This window comes from Pongo abelii, chromosome 6, assembly GCF_028885655.2.
Source record: "Pongo abelii isolate AG06213 chromosome 6, NHGRI_mPonAbe1-v2.0_pri, whole genome shotgun sequence".
NCBI classification, from domain to species: Eukaryota; Metazoa; Chordata; class Mammalia; order Primates; family Hominidae; genus Pongo; species Pongo abelii.
In genome coordinates, this window is record NC_071991.2 from 102,940,838 (window position 1) to 102,961,443 (window position 20,606).

The 20,606-nt window shown below is 42.7% G+C and overlaps 1 protein-coding gene, 1 non-coding gene and 1 pseudogene across 2 annotated transcripts; 1 reads left to right on the top strand and 2 right to left on the bottom strand.

The window, feature by feature from the left end:
- The first annotated feature begins 2,340 nt into the window (after window positions 1-2,340).
- LOC100443389 (small ubiquitin-related modifier 2-like) lies at window positions 2,341-3,451 on the top strand. The gene has a single exon (XM_054560616.2). It carries the CDS (start codon window positions 2,993-2,995, stop codon window positions 3,278-3,280), a length of 288 nt encoding a protein of 95 aa, XP_054416591.1. The 5' UTR covers window positions 2,341-2,992; the 3' UTR covers window positions 3,281-3,451.
- An 11,537-nt stretch (window positions 3,452-14,988) lies between these two features.
- On the bottom strand, window positions 14,989-15,326 carry LOC129060674 (protein GVQW1-like; annotated as a pseudogene).
- A 493-nt stretch (window positions 15,327-15,819) lies between these two features.
- LOC129060756 (U6 spliceosomal RNA) lies at window positions 15,820-15,921 on the bottom strand. Its single transcript, XR_008527639.1, has one exon. It is a non-coding gene; the product is annotated as a U6 spliceosomal RNA (small nuclear RNA).
- Between the last annotated feature and the right edge of the window lie 4,685 nt (window positions 15,922-20,606).

Consider the following 20,606-nt stretch of genomic DNA (forward strand, 5'->3'; position numbering starts at 1 on the left):
GGTTTTAGCCTTCTGTACAAGCCCATTTCTAGGGTTAAAATGATACTCTGGTTTGCCTCTATAAGCAAGAAATTCCTTAACAGCAGCTCAAAAATGAACTTAATGTCTGGGTGAAACATACTTCTTCACCTGTGGACATCAGAGCTCCCATCTCTGTCAGACACGTGTCACCTCTGCTAACACACCCAGGCATCTCCAGGAGGACAGGGAACTGTCATCCTCTCCAAGATGGCTCTGCTCCACCCAACCCAGGCTCTCCTAAAGCCCTAAACTCCACACGGGAGGCAACGCCTGACGAAGCAACGTTCCCGCCACAGCATCCACCTTAACCTTCCAAATGCCACTGCTGTGAAGAGGAGCCATCGCAGACTGCCATGGCGACAGAGCCCTTCTGACCCAGGGGATCCACTGATCTCAGGCACTGTCTAACCGACACCTTGTATAGCCGATTGTTTTTCTGAAAAAAATATAGCCGATTGTTTTTCTGAAAAAAAGGTAGCAAGAAAAAAATACTGCCAATTACTGGCAAAACATGGAAATCCAGAGGAGATATGGAGCATTTAAGAATTCAGATTAAGGGATACAATAGTCCCCTCTTATCCAAAGGTTAGTTTTCTGCTGTTTGTTATCTGCAGCACGGTACAATAAGATATTTTCTGACCGCAATCACAATTTGTATTATAGTATATTGATTTGTTTTTATAGAGAAAACAAACAGGCTGTTGGGCTACGGCGATCCGCCCACCTCAGCCTTCTCAGTGCTGGGATTACAGGCGGGAGCCACTGTGCAACCACGGTCTGCTGTTCTAACTGTTCCGTTTCATTTGAGTTATTGTTGTGAACCTCTTACTGTGCCTAATTGATAAATTTTATCACAGGTATATCTCTAGAAAAAAATACAGTATATACAGGGTTTGTACTACCTGTGGTTTCCGGGGGGACCACTGTACTGCAGACTGAGAAGACCACCCCCAAGTCAGAAAATGAGTTCATCTGCCACATCCCCTCACTCAACCTTGTGGGCCTCTGCGCATTCTCTCAACATCACCGAGCACTCCTCACCCCAAAGGTCCACTGCTGGGATCCTCCTGACCCGTGGCATTTCATGAGCCGTGGCGGGTCTGATGAGCGAGTCTCTGACATATCTAGACAAAGGAGACTATTTAAAACCAATTCATGCTCTTCACTATAGATCCAGATCTAGAGAAGAAAAATAAAATAAAATTTAGATAACGAATTTTAAGACTGAACAACACTTTGCATATTCTTCCACATATTGATTCTGTAAGGTCTCAAAGCAGAAACAGACCAATGCACTAGACTTACAGGGAAGCAGATTTCAACTTGGTTCATTCCACTTCAGATAGCTAAGGCAGGAGAAAGTGAGGTGCTATTCTGGGAAGAAACCTAAGCAGTGGCTGAATTTTGTTCATTGAATTTGACTGAATTAACTCTTTTCCAATTTTAGGGTTTAACAATTACATAACTCTCTTAATTCCTGGACTGTGTAGGTGACAGAGGAGCCCGACAGCCTCTGGCTGACCCTCTGGAGACAGAAGGGCACACGGCTGCCATTTTCACCGATTCCTCATTGGTGGGGCAGTCAGGAAGTGCACAGGCTGAATCACAGATTATCTTCAGGAACACAACTGGGTGACATGGCAAGTGCAGTGAACAACTCACTCTCCAACATGTGCCATGACTACGCTCAAAAGGAATCTATTCTCTTCTGTTCTCCTATTTACTCATTGCTTCAACTTATAGAACCCAAATGGATGTGTGCAGTGTTCACTAATATGAAGACCCTCGATCAGAGTCATAGGGAGCTGTGAGAGAATTTTCTGCAACACTGCTATTGTCTCATAGCCTGTGTATCCAATAAGGGAGCTACTGGCCACATGCAGCTATTGTACACTTGAAATGTGACTAGTGGCTACAGAATTAGCACAACTATGCATATAAGCATAACTAAGCAATAAGCATAACTAAGTTATCCTTAGAATAGGATAACTCCATCACCCCAACTTATATTTTCTGGAACAAATTTCAGCTCTCATCTCACTGTGACCTACAGCACTGAAATTGCATCACCGCAATTTTAATACTTCCACAACATTGCCACCTCTTCTACCCAGAAGATGCACAGAAATCCCTTTTTTTTTTTTTTTTGAGACAGAGTCTCACTCTGTCACCAGGCTGGAGTGCAGTGGTACAATCTTTGCTTACTGCAACCTCTGCCTCCCAGGTTGAACAAATTCCCCTGCCTCAGCCTCCTGAGTAGCTGGGATTACAGGCACGCACCACCACACCCAGCTAATTTTTTTTTTGTATTTTTAGTAGAGATGGGGTTTCACCATGTTGGTCAGGCTGGTCTTGAACTCCTGACCTTGTGATCTGCCCACCTCATCCTCCCAAAGTGCTGGGATTACAGGCATGAGCCTCTGTGCTGGGCCCCAGAAATCCCTTTTAAACTACATTTTCAACACATGTATCACCTGAGATAGTGGGCTCACGCCCAAAGAGTTCACCACTCTTCTGGTGGAACGTTTGATGAAATTTCACAGTATACATTATTTACCAAAAAGTCCAAGTGGCTTTTTTTTTTTTTTTCATTTCTGAGTGACACCAACCCACCACTAAAATAGAAATGAGACACTACAATTTATGAGATTAGACTGCTGTTATATTATGCTATTTTATCAGACATAAACGAGTTTGAAATTACTGTTCTAAACTGAAGTAAGTTATTTGCTGATTTTTAGGCCCGTTTTAATATTATTTAGGAGACATACATAAGCTGAAATTAAATTATGTGAATGGAATGAACTGAAATTCTGTAGTGCTTCCCTTGGCCATTTCTAACAAATTCCTGTGGCTCGTAAGTCACAATTTATTCCGTATAATATTAGAAAGTACAAATAATGGTATAAACAACTAAAATGCTCTATGACAATGAGCAGAGGTAGGAAAAACATAAACTTTGGCGCTCGCCATGGCCGACGAAAAGCCCAAGGAAGGAGTCAAGTCGGAGAACAATGATCATATTAATTTGAAGGTGGCGGGGCAGGATGGTTCTGTGGTGCAGTTTAAGATTAAGAGGCATACACCACTTAGTAAACTAATGAAAGCCTATTGTGAACAACAGGGATTGTCAATGAGGCAGATCAGATTCCGATTCGACGGGCAACCAATCAATGAAACAGACATACCTGCACAGTTGGAAATGGATGATGAAGATACAATTGATGTGTTCCAACAGCAGACGGGAGGTGTCTACTGAAAAGGGAACCTGCTTCTTTACTCCAGAACTCTGTTCTTTAAAGACCAAGATGACATTCTCAATTAGAAAACTGCAATTTGGTTCCACCACATCCTGACTACTACCGTATAGTTTTCGCTATTCTTTCATTTCCCCCTTCCCCATTCCTTTATTGTACATAAAGTAGCTGGTATATGTGCACAAGCATATTGCATTTTTTTTTTAACTAAACAGCCAATGGTATGTTTTGATTGACATCAAGTGGAGACATGATGGGGAAAAATACTGATTCTGTGAAAATACCCCCTTTCTCCATTAGTGGCATGCTCATTCAGCTCTTATCTTTATATTCCAGTAAGTTATTTTGCTCTCACTGTTTTAACAAAAAAAACAACAACACAAAAATCCTTGCATACCTTGTTCAATTGCAGAATTTTAATGTTTTTCATTTATCATTGTAAAACCAAGGACAATTTTATAACTTTTTTGTACGTAGCTGTTACATGTAGGGCAATCTGTCTTTAAGTAGGAATAAATTACTCTAAAACAAAAAAAAAGAATCCTAGATAGTTTTCCCTTCAAGTCAAGCATCTTGTTGTTTAAATAAACTTCTTGTTTAAAAAAAAAAAAAGAAAGAAAGAAAAGAAACTCCACTGGTAACTTTCTGAGGAACTGCAAAAACTTCACTTTATAGTTTTGTAGGTTGCAAAAAAATAATCTGATGTCCAAGATCACCACAGGAACAACACCTGTTCCCCACTCCTATCCAACGGTCTCTCTCCTGAGTGCAGTGACTTACTTGCGGAGGAGGAATAAACACAAAAGAAGAAAAAAGCAAGTCAAAGGACATAAATATGGGTGGGTAGATGTGGCTCCCTGTGACTTCTCTTATGGAGGTGTGCCCTACTTCACAGTCTTTTATACACAGACAGAAGATAGTCACCATTTTGGACTTTCTCTTTCTTCTGCTTTTTTGGTTTTGATTTTTACTTTTTCTTACTTTCTTACTTCTTTGTACTGACTCATATTTCTCCACATTACAGATGTAATAAATTAACTAGATGCAACAAGAAACAGACTAAACAGGGCTGAAAGCAAATTAATGGCATGGAAGAAAGTATGATCTGAAGCCAGGTGTGGTGGCTTAGGCCTGTAATCCCTGGTGGCTTAGGCCTGTAATCCCTGAGTAATCTCAAAAAAAAAAAAAAGAAAAAAAGAAAAGAAAGTTTGTGATCTGAGAGACCAAAATAGACACCACTTTATCGACTAAGCTGCACTCAAAGCTTCAGGAAATGAAGTTATCTACGGGCAGGGGGTTCAGGGCCTGGCTGGCATGGCAAATGTCTAAATTCCTTTGGCTAAACTTCCTAACAATAGGACCTATTAATTCTGATTTACAACCCAGACCACTACAACTCTGATTGGACAGAGGATGGGCCTCACAAACATTCTTTTCTGATAAGCTACTGCAGGCCTTTGGCCAGTTTCAGCAGCTTATAGAGGATTTGCACAAACTGTCTGTGTATCCTGTAGTTCACTTTTTGTTGTAAAGAGCCAAATTCCATCTCGTTTTAATGCTAAAACTCAGTCTCAAAGTAAATGTGGCATGTATGTGACATATGTGTTTACCCAATTCCCTTATAAATATGTATAGCATTTCCCTCAAACCTGCTGAATATGATATGGTTTGGTGATATGCTTTGGCTGTGTCCCCACCCAAATCTCATCTTGAATTGTAGTTCCCATAATCCCGACGTGTGGTGGGAGGGACCTGGTGGGAGGTAATTGAATCATGAGGGTTATCTCCATGCTGTTCTGGTGATGGTGAGTTCTCACCAGATCTGATGGTTTTATAAGGGGCTTTCCCCTCATTGCTCAGCACTTCTCCTTGCTGCCGCCATGTAAAGAAGGACGTGTTTGCTTCCCCTTCTCCCATGATTGTAAGTTTCCTGAGGCCTCCCTAGCCCTGTGGAACTGTGAGGCAATTAAACTTCTTTCCTTTATAAATTGCCCAGTCTCGGGTATGTCTTCATAGCAGCATGAGAATAGACTAATACAATATGTATGATACTGGCCTTATGAGACTTAACTCTCAAGCTATCCTTCTCCTCTTCTAAGAGAGTGCACCTTCCAGCCACATCAGAGCCATAAGCCAAAAAAGAAAAAGAATTCTAAGCAATAATAATAAAGAGGTCAGCAAAAGGGAGTAGTGGGAGAGAGTGTAACAGTGATGAAGTCCTCACAGACATTCTTGGAATTGGATATCTGCAGCAGTCTATCAAAGAGAAAGTTTTGCCATGTACCAGGATATCAATGGATGCTTTAAAAGTGGAAATATGTGGTTAAAACTGAAAGAAACCAAAATATTCTTCTGTAATATACTAGGGATTGTGGAGCTGAAGAAGATGAAAGGGCAGGGGACACTCTACCCTTCCCTCCGCTTGCCTGATGGCAGGACAGCAATTTACAAAGACAAAAGGTCTTCCTGCCTCCTCTCTGCCTTTCCCACCTAAAGATAGGATTTGCAGGGTTTGCTTATAAGCTCATAGACAAAAGCACCAGAGACTTTTCTCTTCCCATAGATTTACCTTCTGACATTTTCCCACCTTTTGGAAACCTGAAGATGCTCTCTTGTCACTATAGGATTTATGAGTCTTTGTTAAAATACTATTTAAGCAAGACCCCTAAGCCACTGCCTTGAGAAAGAAATCCACTTGAACTGAGAAGCCTTTCCTGTATGATGGGTACAGCAATGACTCAATAAACTTTTTTTTTTTTTTTGACATGGAGTCTTGCTCTGTTGCCCAGTCTGGAGTGCAGAGGCACGATCTTGGCTCACTGCAACCTCTGCCTCCCAGGTCCGAGCGATTCTCCTGCCTCAGCCTCTTGAGTAGCTGGGATTACAGGCGCCTGCCACCACACCTGGCTACTTTCTGTATTTTTAGTAGAGATGGGGTTTCACTATGTTGTCCAGTCTGGTCTCAAACTCCTGACCTCAGGTGATTCACCCGTCTCAGCCTCCCAAATTGCTAGGATTACAGGCATGAGCCACAGTGCCCAGCCAAACTTCTGCTGACTTTTATTTTTAGGAGGCTATTTCACCTAAGAACCTATGAGGGAAAGAAAATAAAATATATTTTCTCCCCTAGAAAACACAGAATAACTCTTAGAGTTGTGTGTGTGTGGCTGTGTGTGTATGTCTGTGTGTGTGCTGTGAAATATGTCCATTTAGTAGCTTTTATAACCATAATTATTTTTCTTAATGTTAAATGACTCTTTTGGGAATTAATATCTCTAGTAGTAAAAAAAAATTCTTTAATTTCACAAATATGTCATTTTCTGTTAACTTTTTAAGTAAAATAAAATTTAGTAATTTCTATTTTAAGAAGCGTGTGTGAATACTCTCCCTTTCATCTCTGTATTACTCTAGCTACCTATCTATGTCTTTAAAAAATAAATAAATAAAAATAAAAAATAAAAAACAGGGTCTCACACTGTTGCTCAGGCTGGAGTGCAGTGGTGCAATCACGGCTCACTGCAGCTGTGACTTCTCGGGCTCAAGTGATCCTCCCACCTCAGCATCCCAGGTAGCTGGGACTACAGGTGCGTGCCACCATGCTCAGTTAACTTTTGCATTTTTTGTAGAGATGGTGTCTCATTATGTTACGCAGGCTGGTCTTGAACCCCTGGGTTCAAGCGATCCTGAAACCTTGGCCTCCCAGAGTGCTGGGATTATAGGCATGAGCCACCACTAGGTCTACTTTAAAAGAAATGCTTAACGGAGTTTTTCAAGTAAAAATGAAAGAAAGCAGCTGGGTGTGGTGGCTCATGCCTGTAATCCCAGCATTTTGGGAGGCCGAGGACGGTGGATCATTTGAGGTCAGGAGGTCAAGACTAGCCAGGCCAACAGGGCAAAAACCCACGCCTTCTAAAAATACAAAAAATTAGACAGGTGTGGTGGCGGGTGCCTGTAATCCCAACTACTCAGGGGGCTGAGGCAGGAGAATCAATTAAACCATGAGGCGGAGGTTGCAGTGAGCCGAGATCACACCACTGCCCTCCAGCCTGGGCGACACAGCAACACTCTGTCTCAAAAAGAAAAAAAAAAAAGAATGCTAATTAATCACATGAAAGCATAAGAAAATATATAATATTCAGCAGTAAAGGTGCATATGCTTGGGAGGCTGAGGCTGGAGAATTGCTTGAACCCAGGAAGTGGAGGTTTCAGTGAGCTGAGATCGCACCACTGCACTCCAGCCTGGGTGACAAGAGAAAGACTCTATCTTAAAAAAAAAAAAAAAGAAAAAAAAGAAATGGCATCTTCTTCAAGAATTACATCGTGTTTCATGATAAAGAAGCTCTAATTTTGCATTTGTTCAAGTATTGATGAGATTTAGCCAATATGACACCCAACTTGGATAAAATGCAAACAACACAATTTCATTTTCTCATTAACAAAACTGATTAGGTAGTCTAATATCAACTCTGATCTTATTAAAAACTGATCAGATTTAAAAAATTATGGAATTATGGAGCCAATAAGATGTTACAACCTGTTCCAAGGGGAATTCCAAAATCCACACATATCTGAGACCATCAAGTATGATGAAATATATTTGATTACTATATTGAAAAATAAACTGATTACAAAGCCAACAATTGGACAGGGGTCTCCTCATCCACAGCCACACAAACCCGATCATACAGCTATGTGGTTACAAGGCCTACATAGCCTAGAAGGGACTGGTCTGACTTGAGATTTCGTGTGTATTTGTATTTTGAGACAGGGTCCCACTCTGTCACCCAGGATGGAGTGCAGTTGTATAATCATAGCTCACTGCAACCTTAACCAACTGGGCTCAAGAGATGCTCCTGCCTCAGCTGCCCCCATACCTGGGAATACAGGCAAGTACCACCATGTCAGGCATTTTTTTTCATTTTTGTAGAGAGAGAAGTCTTGCTATGTTGCCCAAGCTGGCCTCAAACTCCTAGAATCAAGAGATCTGCCCATCTCAGCCACATGAGTAACTGGGGCCATAGGTACATACCATCATGTCTGGCTATATACATTTTATTTTATTAAATTTATTTTTTTTGTTTTTTTAGAGAGGAGGTCTTGCTATGTTGCCCAGGCTGCTCTCAAACTCATGGCCTTAAAACATACTCCCATCTCTGCCTCTCAAACTGTTGGAACTATAGGTGTGAGCCACTGCACCTGGCCTGACTTGAGATTTCTTTTATCTAGCATCCTTTACTTGGTAGGATTGGGAAAGGCAGTAGTGTTTTTTAAAATTAATTAATAATTCAATTAGAATCAAACTCAACCTTGACCACTGCCTTCTCTCACAGCTCACATCCAGTCTGTCAGGAAATCCTACTGACTGACTTCAACATGTATCCAGGCTCTGACCATCTCTCACCACCACCGTGAACCTGGTCAGAATCACTATCATCTCCCACCGGGATGTTGCCACAGCTTGGCCCCCACGCTTCTACCCAAATCTTCCCATAGTCTTTCTCAACTTGGCAGCCAGGTTGTGCTTTTAAATTAGGAGACAGATCATGTCACCTCTCTGCTCAGAAGCCCTTGGTGGTTCCCATTTTAGAGTAAAAGCCAAAGCCCCAGCAATAGCATCCCAGGGCTTACACGATCTGTACCGATCCCAGCCCAGCAACTCCCTGGCCTCCTCGCTGACTTCGCTCCCTCTATCTCTTTGCTCCACTGGCCTCCTTCCAGAGCCTCAGACACACCAGAGGGTTTCCTCCTTTATCCAACAGGATAAATATCCTGTTGACTCAGCCTACAATGCTCTTCCCTCAGCACCTTGGCCAGCTCCATTACCTGCTTCAAATTTTTGCTCAATATTCACTTATGAGGCCAACCCTGACCACTCTACTTAACATTGCCATCTGTCCCCATTCCCACCATGCTCATTTCTTTCTTTCTTTTTGAAACAAGGTCTTGCTTTATTGCCCAGGCTGGAGTACACTGGTGCAATCACAGCTCACAGCAACTTCAACCTCCCAGGCTTAAACAATCCTCCTGCCTCAGCCTCCCTAGGAACTGAGACTACAGCTGCATGCCACAACACCTGGCTTTTTTTTTTTTTTTGAGACAGAGTCTCGGTCGCCCAGGCTGAAGTGTAAGGGTGCGATCTCAGCTCACTGCAATGTCTGCCTTTTGGGTTCAAGTGATTCTCTGCCTCAGCCTCCTGAGTAGCTGGGATTACAGGCACCCACCACCACACCTGGCTAATGTTTGTATTTTTAGTAGAGATGGGGTTTCACCATCTTGTCTAGGCTGGTCTTGAACTTCTGACCTCATGGTCCACCCTCCTCGGCCTCCCAAAGTGCTGGGATTACAAATGTGAGCCACTGCGCCTGGCCTTTAAAAAAATTTTTTTTTATACATGAGGTCTCATTATGTTGCCCAGGCTGGTCTTAAGCTCCTGGACTTAAACGATCCTCCTACCTCAGCCTCCTAAAGTTCTGGGATTATAGGCGTCAGCAACTGTACATGAGGTCCCAGCTTCACGTTCATTTTTTGTTGTTGCTACAACAAAGTACCCTACATTTAGTGGCTTCAAACACCACAAATATACCATCTTAACAGTTCTGGGGGCCAGAAGCCCAACTAGGTCTATTAAGGCTAAAGTCAAGGTGTCAGAGGGGCTGCATTCCTTCTGGGGGAGGCTCTAGACAGAATATGCTCCTTTGCCTTTTCCAGCTTCTAGAAGCCACCCCTATTCCTTGACTTACCTCGTGACTCCATATTCAAGGCCAGAAGTGCAGCATCTTCAAATCTCCCTCTCTGACCTCTTCTTCCATTACCACATCACTTTCTCTAATTCTGACTCTCCTACCTCCTTCTCTTATAAAGATCCTTGTGATTGGTGGGTATGGGGGCTCCCATCTGTAATCCCAACATTTTGGGAGGCCAAAGAGGAAGGATTGCTTGAGGCCAAGAGTTAGAGATCAGCCTGGGGAAAATAGGAAGACCCTGCCTTTACAAAATTAAAGTTAAAATCAGCTGGACATGGTGATGCACGCCTGTAGTTCCAGCTACTGGAGAGGCTAAGGTGGGAGGATCGCTTTAGCCTAGGAGGTCAAGGCTGCAGTGAGCTATGATCACATCACTGCACTCCAGCCTCAGTGGCAGAGTGAGACTCTGTCTCAAATATAAGAAAAGAAATATATATTTGGTCTCTGCCCCTGGTCCCTGGCATAGAGCTTCCAAAGCTCTTATAAAGCCCTTCATGACAGAGGTAATAGGAGCATTTTCTGTTTTGATATTTAGTCTTAGTCCCAGGTTCCTGACAAAAGGGCCTCTAAGGTCTTTCAGATCTGCAGCATGGTAAGAATGCATGTGGGATGCTGTTGAGCTAACAGGGTGGCTGCAAGCTCCTAGACCACTTCAGAAGGAGGGCTAGCTGCCAGAGAAAGCAACAACTTTTTTTTTTTTTTAAACGGAGTTTGGCTCTTGTAGCCCAGGCTGGAGTGCAATGGCACAATCTCAGCTCACTGCAACCTCCACCTCCCGGGTTCAAGCAATTCTCCTGCCTCAGCCTCCCGAGTAGCTGGAATTATAGGGATGTGCCACAACGCCTAGCTAATTGTTGTTATTTTTAGTAGAAACGGGGTTTCACCATGTTGGTCAGGCTGGTCTCAAACTCCTGACCTCAAGTAGTCCATGTGCCTCAGCCTTCCAAACTGCTAGGATTACAGGAGTGAGCCACTGCACCTGGCCCCAACCACATTTTTTGAGGCTTGAAACTTTCAGCCTCACCTGCTGAACTCCAGGAGGCAAAAGGAACTGGAGATTGACTTAACTACCAATGGCGAATGATTTTATCAATCATGCCTCCATAAAAACCCAAACAGCAGGGTTTGGAGAGCTTCTGTGTTGCTAAACACAAGGAGGTCCTGGGAGGGTAGTGTGCCCAACAGAGGGCATGGAAGCTCTGTGCCCCTCCCCACTTACCTTGTCCTGTGCATCTTTTTCATTGGCTGTTCCTGAGATGGAGCCATTACATTGAGCCAGTAATAGAAAATAAGGTGGCCAGATGCGCTGGCTCATGCCTGTAATCCCAGCACTTTGGGAGGCAGAGGTGGGCGGAATCACTTGAGCCTAGGAATTTGAGACCAGCCTGGGCAACATAAGAGGACCCCATCTATACAAAAAATAAAAGAAATTAGCCTGATGTGGTGGTGGGAACCCTGTAATTCCAGCTACTTGAGAGGCTGAAGCAGGAGAATCACTTGAGCCCTGGAGGTTGAGGCTTCAATGAGCTATGACTGCACCACTGCACACCAGCCTGGACAACAGAGCGAGGCCCTGCCTCTTAAAAATAAAAGAAAAAAACCTGTTTTTCTAAGTTCTGTGAGTTGTTCTAGTAAATAATTAAACTCAAGAAGAGGGTCATGGGAAACCCTGATTTCTAACTGGTTGGTCAAAATACAGGTGACAGCCTAGGACTTACAATTGGCATCTGAAGTAAGGGTGGTCTTGTGGGACTGAGCCCCTAACCTGTGGGTTCTGCGCTAACTCTAGGTAGTGTCAGAATGGAATTGTGGGATACACGGTTGGTATCCAGAGAGTTGGAGAATTGGTGTAGAAACTCCACACACACACATTTGGTCAGAAGTTTGTGAGTAGAGAGAAACGTGTTGTGGGAAGTCAGGGACCCCAAACAGAGGGACCAGCTGAAGCCACGGCAGAAGAACATAAACTGTGAAGATTTCATGGACATTTATTAGTTCCCCAAATTAATACTTCTATAATTTCTTACGCCTGTCTTTACTGCAATCTCTGAACATAAACTGTGAAGATTTAATGGACCCTTATCACTTCCCCAATCAATACCCTTGTGCTTTCCTATGCCTGTCTTTACTTTAATCTCTTAATCCGGTCATCTTCGTAAGCTGAGGATGAATGTCCCCGCAGGACCCTGTGATAATTGCATTAACTGCACAAGTTGTTTAAACGATATGAAACCTGGGCACCTTGAAAAAAGAACAGGATAACACCAATTTCAGGGAACAAGGGAGATAACCTTAAACTCTGGCTGCCTGTGGGCCGGGTGGAACAGAGCCATATTTCTCTTCTTTCAAAAGCAAATGGGAGAAATACTGCTGAATTCTTTTTCTCAGCAAAGAACATTCCTGAGAAAGAGAATGCATCCCTAAGGGGAGGCCTCTGAAATGGCCACTTTGGGGACGGCTGTCTTTTACAGTTGTAGATAAGGGATGAAATAAGCCCTGGGCTCGCGTGGCGCTCCCAGGCTTATCAGGATGAGGAAATTCCTGCCTAATAAATTTTGGTCAGATGGGTTGTCTGCTCTCAAACCCTTTCTCCTGGTAAGATGTTATCAATGACAATGTATGCCCGAAACTTCATTAGCAATTTTAATTTCACCCCAGTCCTGTGGACCTGTGATCTTGCCCTGCCTCCATTTGCCTTGTGATATTTTATTACCTTGTGAAGCATGTGATCTCTGTGACCCACACCCTATTCTTACACTCCCTCCCCTTTTGAAAATCACTAATAAAAACTTGTTGGTTTTGTGGCTTGGGGGGCATCACAGAACCTGCCAACATGTGATGTCTCCCCTGGACACCCAGCTTTAAAATTTCTCTCTTTTGTACTCTTTCCCTTTATTTCTCAGACTGGCTGACACTGAGGGAAAATAGAAAAGAACCTACATGAAATATCAGGGGTGAATTTCCCCCAATATCACATGGGCTCTTCTCTCACCTGTCTACCTGCTTAACTGCATAGGAGAGGCAATGCATGGTGCTCATGAACAAGGCAAGCATTAAAGTCAGACCAGACTAACATTTGACTCAGTCTTAATATTCAGGTGAGCTTGGGCAAATCGCTCATTAACCCCAAGTCTTCATCATTTTGTGCATATAATGGGGATAACTGTGGCACCCACCTGTTTTTGTAAGAATCAGTGAAATATTATGCTTGATGTTATTGTGATCATGATACTATCTGACAAGGGCAGTGATGCATGATAATATCAAAAAATTAGAAACTGTAATGAGGTCTCTTGGGCAAAATTCCATACAAGCAAATGACCGTCTCTCCAAAGCATTCCTGCCACACTTAATTCACCATTCCCTGAACAAAATGTGCCATCTTCATTGTTCAGGTCTGTATAGTGCTGGTTTCCCTGCCTGGGCAGCTCACTCCATCCCATCCCAGCCCAATCCCCATCCCTCCACCTCCCCCTTCCTTCCCCACCCTCATACAACTCTTCCTCATCTTACAGGACTTGGCGTCAATGTCACCTTAACTGGAAGCTTCTCTCCCTCTCCAGAAGAGCTTCCCATTGCACTTGATGCATGCACTATTATTTGATCATTTTTGAGTTACAGTCCAAGTCTTTTTGTACCTGAATAATATGTTGCCCAGTCAGTCTCTCTTCCTGGATTCAGAAGTCTTTCATGGTAGGTCCAGCTAGAAGTGACAAAAAGACATTCTAAAAAAAAAAAAAAAAAAAAAAAGAGGGATGACACAGACAGACATCAGCACTTAAAAGTTTTAAATGGTATGTGAAAAACAAAATTTAAGGGCTTCTAGAAGAAACGTAGGAGGGAAGGTGTTACTGGGAAATATGATAGAAGGTTAATTTTTATTTTATTTTATTTTTAGAGAAAGGGTCTTGCGCTATCGCCTAGGCTGGACTGCAGTGGTGCAATCACAGTTAACTGCAGCCTCAACCTCCAGGGCTTGAGCAATATTCCCATCTAATTTTTATTTTGTTTAAGAAATGCAGTCTTGCTCTTAGCAAAGCTAAAGTGCAATGGTGTGATCATAGCTTACTGCAGCCTCAACCTTCTAGACTCAAGTGATCCTCCAGTCTTAGCCTCCCCAGTAGCTGGGACTACAGGTGTGCACTGCAACATGTAGCTCTTTTTTTTTTTTTAATTTTTAGTAGAGACAAAGTGTCGCTATGTTGACCAGGTTGGTGGTGATCTCCTACACTCAGGCAGTTCTCTCACCTCAGCCTTCCAAAGTGCTGGGATTACAGGTATGAGCTGCCACACCTGGCTGAGGGGGTTAATTTTTAATTATATAAAGAGCTCAAAGCAAATATTAGAAGAAGCCTAAATGCCTCCAGCAGTTGACTGGTACTGGTAAATTGTGATACATTCATATAATAAAATATTATGCAACCATGAAAAGGATTAAGATAGATCAATAGATATTGGCACAAATGTCCACGAAATATGAAAATGTGAAGTGATGTTCAATCACCATGTACGTATCTTGAAGGATATGGCCCATTTTCTCAATAGCAATTATTTCCTGAGATAAGATGATGGGTCTAAAAAGTGAAGGAAATTTTTCACTTATTTAAAAGTATTTACTATTTTTATAATTTAATAAAAGATTAAACAGATCATTGAATTAGTAAAAGACAAACTAACTATATAAATAAATGGAAAAGACACAGATACCCCAGGCATGGTGGCTCATGCTTATAATACCAGTACTTTGGGAGGGGGTGGTGGGGGGATTGCTTGAGGCCAGGAGTTCCAGACCAGCCTAAGAAACAAAGCAAGACCTCGTCTCTAGTAAAAATAAAAAAATAAAAATAATTGGCCAGGCATAGTGGCATGTGCCTATAGTCCCAACTACTGAGGTGGAAGGATCACCTGAGCCTAGGAGGTCAAGGCTGCAGTGAGTTGAGACTGTGCCACTACACTCAAGCCTAGGAGACAGGGCGAGACTTCATCTCAAAAAAAAGGACAATAAAGAAATAAAGCTAATAAGCTAACATAAGGAAAGATAAAATATGTGACAAATAGGCTGGGCGCATGGCTCACAGCTGTAATCAAGCACTTTGGGAGGCCGAGGCGGGTAGATCACGAGGTCAGGAGTTTGAGACCAGCCTGATCAACATGGTGAAACCCCATTTCTACTAAAAATACAAAAATTAGCCGGGCATGGTGGCATGTGCCTGTAATCCCAGCTACTCAGGAGGCTGAAGCAGGAGAATCGCTTGAACCTGGGAGGCAGAGGTTGCAGTGAGCCGAGATCACGCCACTGCACTCCAGCCTGGTCGACAGAGCGAGACTGCGTCTCAAAAAAACAAAAAATGGGTGACAAAGTAATAATATGAGGTCTTTCATTTATCACACAGAAAATAACTTGTTAAATTATAATACCTGTGTGGGCGAAGGTGCAGTGAAATGGCCATTTTCTTGTAGTATTAGTGGTGTTTAAAATGTATATAAGCCTTCCAGGATAAAGCTTGGAAATTTTTTTTAAGTCATACAGACAGTGACTCATTATACTGCCTCCTCCAACTCCTGGCCTCAAGCAATCCTCCCACCTCAGCCTCCCAAAGTGCTGGAATTACAGGCTGACAGCCACCATGCCTGAAAGCTTTGCAATTTACATCAAGGGTAATAAGAATGCTCATGCCCTGTGACTCACAGTAATCTCACTTCTGGAAATTTCATCTTTGGATATAATTCAACCTAAACAAAAGGTCATATGCACAAACACAGTGAAAATCTGGGAGTAATTTTTTTCTCTCTTTTTAAAAAATATGGAATGCTTCACAAATTTGCATGTCATTCTTTCACAGAGGCCATGCCAATCTCTCTATTGTTCCAACTTAAGTATGTGTCCTACTGAGGCAAGCATGAGTAATTTAAGATAGAGTGGTTAAGTGAAATAAGGAAGAATTATGGAGAATTTAAAAATCTATGCTATTTATAGGCACCTAGTAACAGCTCAGTAAATATTAGCTGCTACTATTATTATTTTTATGGTAATTTCACTCAATTAAAAATTGTCATTAAAAATTACCATTGTCATGGAACATAATATCTCCTACAGTATAATTGTAAAAACAGATACAATTTGTCCCTTGGTATATGGGGGGATTAGTTCCAGCTCTCCCATTTCTGTGTATACCAAAATCAACGCATACTCAAGTTTTCAAAATCAGTCCTGTGGAATCCACATATAACACAAATGGGAAAATTAGTGAGGTGTGGTGACAAACACCTGTAGTCCCAGCTACTTGTGAGGCTGAGGCAGGAGGATTGCTTGAGCCCAGGAGGTTGAGGCTGCAGTGAGCCATAATTGCACCACTGCATTCCAGTCTGGGCAACAGAGTGAGACAGGTTGACTTTTTAATAGAATTTTTCTGTTCACTTGAAGATATGGTCAGGATTGTGACATATGAAAATTCTTCATAAAATAACTATCTAATCCAATTAATGCTGGAATTGGGAACAGCAGAAGTGTCATCTCAGAGCTACTCACAATGAAAGGTGATGTCTGGGGCTCAGATGTGTTGAGGTCCCCATGCCTGGACTATGGGTGCTGAGTGGAATTTACTTGTCCATCCATTTTCTATATTCCAGCACTGGGAAACTAGGGTTTATCCATCTTGATAAGATGTCATTTAAATTCCACTTCACAAGAACCACAAATGGAAGAAAGGCCATGAAACCACAGGACAGTACTTGTTCTCAAGGGAATCTTCAGCTTAGGTGGCTCTGTAAAAGAGAAATTACATTGTTGAAAAATCATCGCAGGTCAGGTGAGGTGGCTCATACCTACAATCCCAGCCCACTGGGAGACTAAGGCAGGAGGATCCCGTGAGGCCAGGAGTTCAAGACCAGCCTGAGCAACACAGTCAAACCTCATCTCTACAAAAAATTAGAAAATGAACTGGGTGCGGTAAAACATTCGTATAGTCCCAGCTACTCTGGAGGCTGAAATAGGAGGATCGCTTCAGCCCAGGAAGTGGAAGCTGCAGTGAGCTCTGATCTCACCACTGCACTCCAGCCTGGGTGACAGAGTGAGACCCTGTCTCAAGACACACACACACCACACACACACACACACACACACACACACACACACACACACACACACACACACACACACACACACACACACACACACACACACACACACACACACACACACACACACACACACACACACACACACACACACACACACACACACACACACACACACACACACCTAATCTCAGTCTGTCCAGTCTTGACTAATCAAAAGGGCCTTCTGGTTACAGAAGAGGTATGCTCTTTTGTAGGACAGGGAGAGACCAGCAAGCTTGTTCACAGACTTTTCCTCATCCTCTGCTTAGTTTTCCAAGAACCCTCACAGTGCAAATGGAGTCTCTGGGAAAATGACCTAAATCTTTGGGTTACCAGGGGAGAAATATGCCTCCTTTGTCAATTAATAAATGGAACACCTGCCTTAAAATCCAGGGAGTTCTGCTAGAATGAATCACTCCCTAAGACCCTGACCTATGCATGGAACATGAAAAACTGAAGTTTAACTGGGTGCGGTGGATCATGCCTGTAATCCCAGCACTTTGGGAGTCTGAGGCGGGCAGATCACCTGAGGTCAAAAGTTCTAGACCAGCCTGGCCAAAATGGTGAAACCCCGTCTCTACTAAAAATACAAAAATTAGTTGGGCATGGTGGTGGACGCCTGTAATCCCAGCTACTCGGGAGGCTGAGGCAGGAAAATCGCTTGAACCTGGAAGGCGGAGGTTGCAGTTACTTCTAGAAGAATTTCCATTAGCCCTTTGAAATCTTTCAACATTCATGAAGGCCAAAGAGTTTTCACCTAATTTAATCTGATGGGTATGTGACCAGAGTCTTTCTAGGGAATTGTCTTTCTAGGGAATAGAGACTCCCAAACCGTTCAGCTGGGAAGTGAGGAGAGAATTTATTACTCAAAATCAAAGGGAAATGAAAAGAGGCCAACACAGACTGTCATTATTCTTTCTTGGCAGGGAATGGATTCCAGAGTCATTCTGTGACCTTTACATGACCTCCTTATTAGCATCTAAAAGCTTCCAGTGTAGGATGCAGCCAGCTAGGTTCTCTTCTAATGTAATAAAATTTGCTTCAGCAAATCTTATGCAGAGCCATCTCCAGACTCCAGAAATAATAGGCTATAAATTACTGGATCTCCCATTTGATATAATGAAGTATAAGCACGGTCCTGAATGACTCCTCTACATACTACTCTGGGTGGCTTGAAATGAATTTGATACAAGAACTGGAGCGAGCGCAAAGCAGAGCTAGATCTAGGATTGATGTGCTTGGGCCCAGCTCCTCACTACTCACCTATGAGTCCAGTTCCAGAACCCAAGTAGAGGGTAGGGAAACAAGGCTCCTGACTTTTTTCCCTAATGTCTGCATCTCTTTCACATTTCTTATCTCCTTGCAAAGAAACTAAACAGGCTCAACTGAAATAACTAAATGATTAAACCCTATACAGAGAATCTCCAAAGACTGACAAAATATCATTCAAGACTGTTACACAGACAACCTTGAGGATGACTTGCTGTACCAGTGATCTACAATATTTGGGATCATTCCAAATTCCCGTCAAGGATCTGCCTATATCAACACAGGAGCCAAGGACCAACCATTCAAATGGGCCCTGCTGCCAAGCCTTTTTTTTTTTTTTTTTACAATGCCATCTCTTCATATTGTTCCATTTAACAAAACTGCAGCCCTTCATCTATCCTTAAGTTCCTTGGCCAATGGTACAGAGCCAGAGTATGCTACTCCCTAGCAGGAAATCAACAGGATGACCTACTAAACACCATTCAGAAGATGCTAAGACTCATGAATTGCAACAGGAAAGAAAAGACAGAGAATTAGTCAGACAGGTATATGCTGTGCCAAAAATGCACTACAGCCCCCACCCAATTCTGCCTAATCCTAGCTGGGCTGACACCAACCTGATGACACAGGCCTATAAGATCTCAAACTAAAACAGAAACTCCTGAACTGGGTTCTTTCCAACCGAAGCAGCAGCAGTAAATCATTAAAGAACAGATAAGTTCTTAAGGTGAGGGAGAGTTTCAGATAAATGAATGCTGGTAGAGCACAGGGCCCAAAGGAGCAAAAGTTAACCTAAGCCCAGGTAGAACCTTGTTTACTAGAGTATTAGGCATGGGTTGGGGCAACTATTCTAACCAGAGAAACTGGCTTCAGTGAGGGCAAGTTGGCAATCCAAGGTATAGCATGCATAGGGCTGGCAAAATTCAGGGTGACTGAAGCAAAAGCTTCAGAACCAGAAAGACCACATCTGGGGGTACAGCACAAAACTCTCAAGAGATGAATCTTTGTAAGAGTGAGGCAGAACTATATAGCAGTTTTAGGAGATCTGTTGGTGCCTAGCAAGAGCTCCAAATGGGCTATATGCAGGGATGCAGGCTGTAGTCTCAGGAGAGGAGGTTCACAAAAGTCATTCAGTCCAAGACCTCAAACTGTGTTCTCTACTAAAAGGAATCAAGGTTCCCTAGAGAAATGGCTGACTCCATGTATGGTGCAGTATATTGATCCTGGAACATCTTTTTTTTGCCAGAAAGCAAGGAAGCCATCAAAGTCCAACAGGATCATGTCAAAAAGACATGAAAGTCAACTTGAAGAGATAATTATTAACCTAGATGAGACAATGTAAGCATCCAAAACAATAAAGACTGCAATGGCCTGAAATACATCAAACGCAAACAATAATCTATGAGTTCATAATGGTATTCAGAAAAAAAACTACTGGTCATTAGAGGGAAGATTACTAGGTCACTAACTTCCTACTCTGAAAAGTGACTCAAGATGAAAGGTAGGGTGGAGAATTAGCTATTTATTCAGTTTTTCCTGTACAAACATAAATTTTTAGGGAGATTGAAGCAGATGAAACAAATCTGGAAAAATGGAGGTAACTGCTTAATCTGCGGGTTGGGTGCATGGAGGTTCAACATATTTCTTTTGTGTATATTTAAACCCCCTAAAAAAAAGCACAAGACAGAATGTGAGCCAAGCAGCTTAGGGTTTAGGCAAGGCTTCTGCCTACAAGAGACACTAGGATATGAGGGGTAGTTTTAGCCCTGATGGGCTGAGCCAACTGGAGGTATATAAGGAGGTGCTAAATTGCAGAGGTATCATGTTGCCCAGTACTTGATCAAATCCTAGATCCTAGGTCTGCCTGGTAGCATGCTTCCTAGGTAGTGGATCTGAGGCTACCTATAGAACTTCCTTTGCAGTCATAATTCGATCAGAAACTACAAAAGTGCTTGCTCTTGAAAATGGAGTCTGTCTTTGTCCATTTCATGCCTCTATAAAAGAATACCACAGACTGCATAATTTATAAAAAGGAAAAAAGGAAGAAAGGAGGGAAGGAGGGAAAAAGGGAAGGAGGGAAGGAAAGGAAGGAAGGGAAGGAAGGAAAGGAAGGAAGGGAAGGAAGGAAAGGAAGGAAGGGAAAGAGGGAAGGAGGAAGGGAGGGAAGGAGGGAGGGAAAGAGAGACGGAGGGAGGGG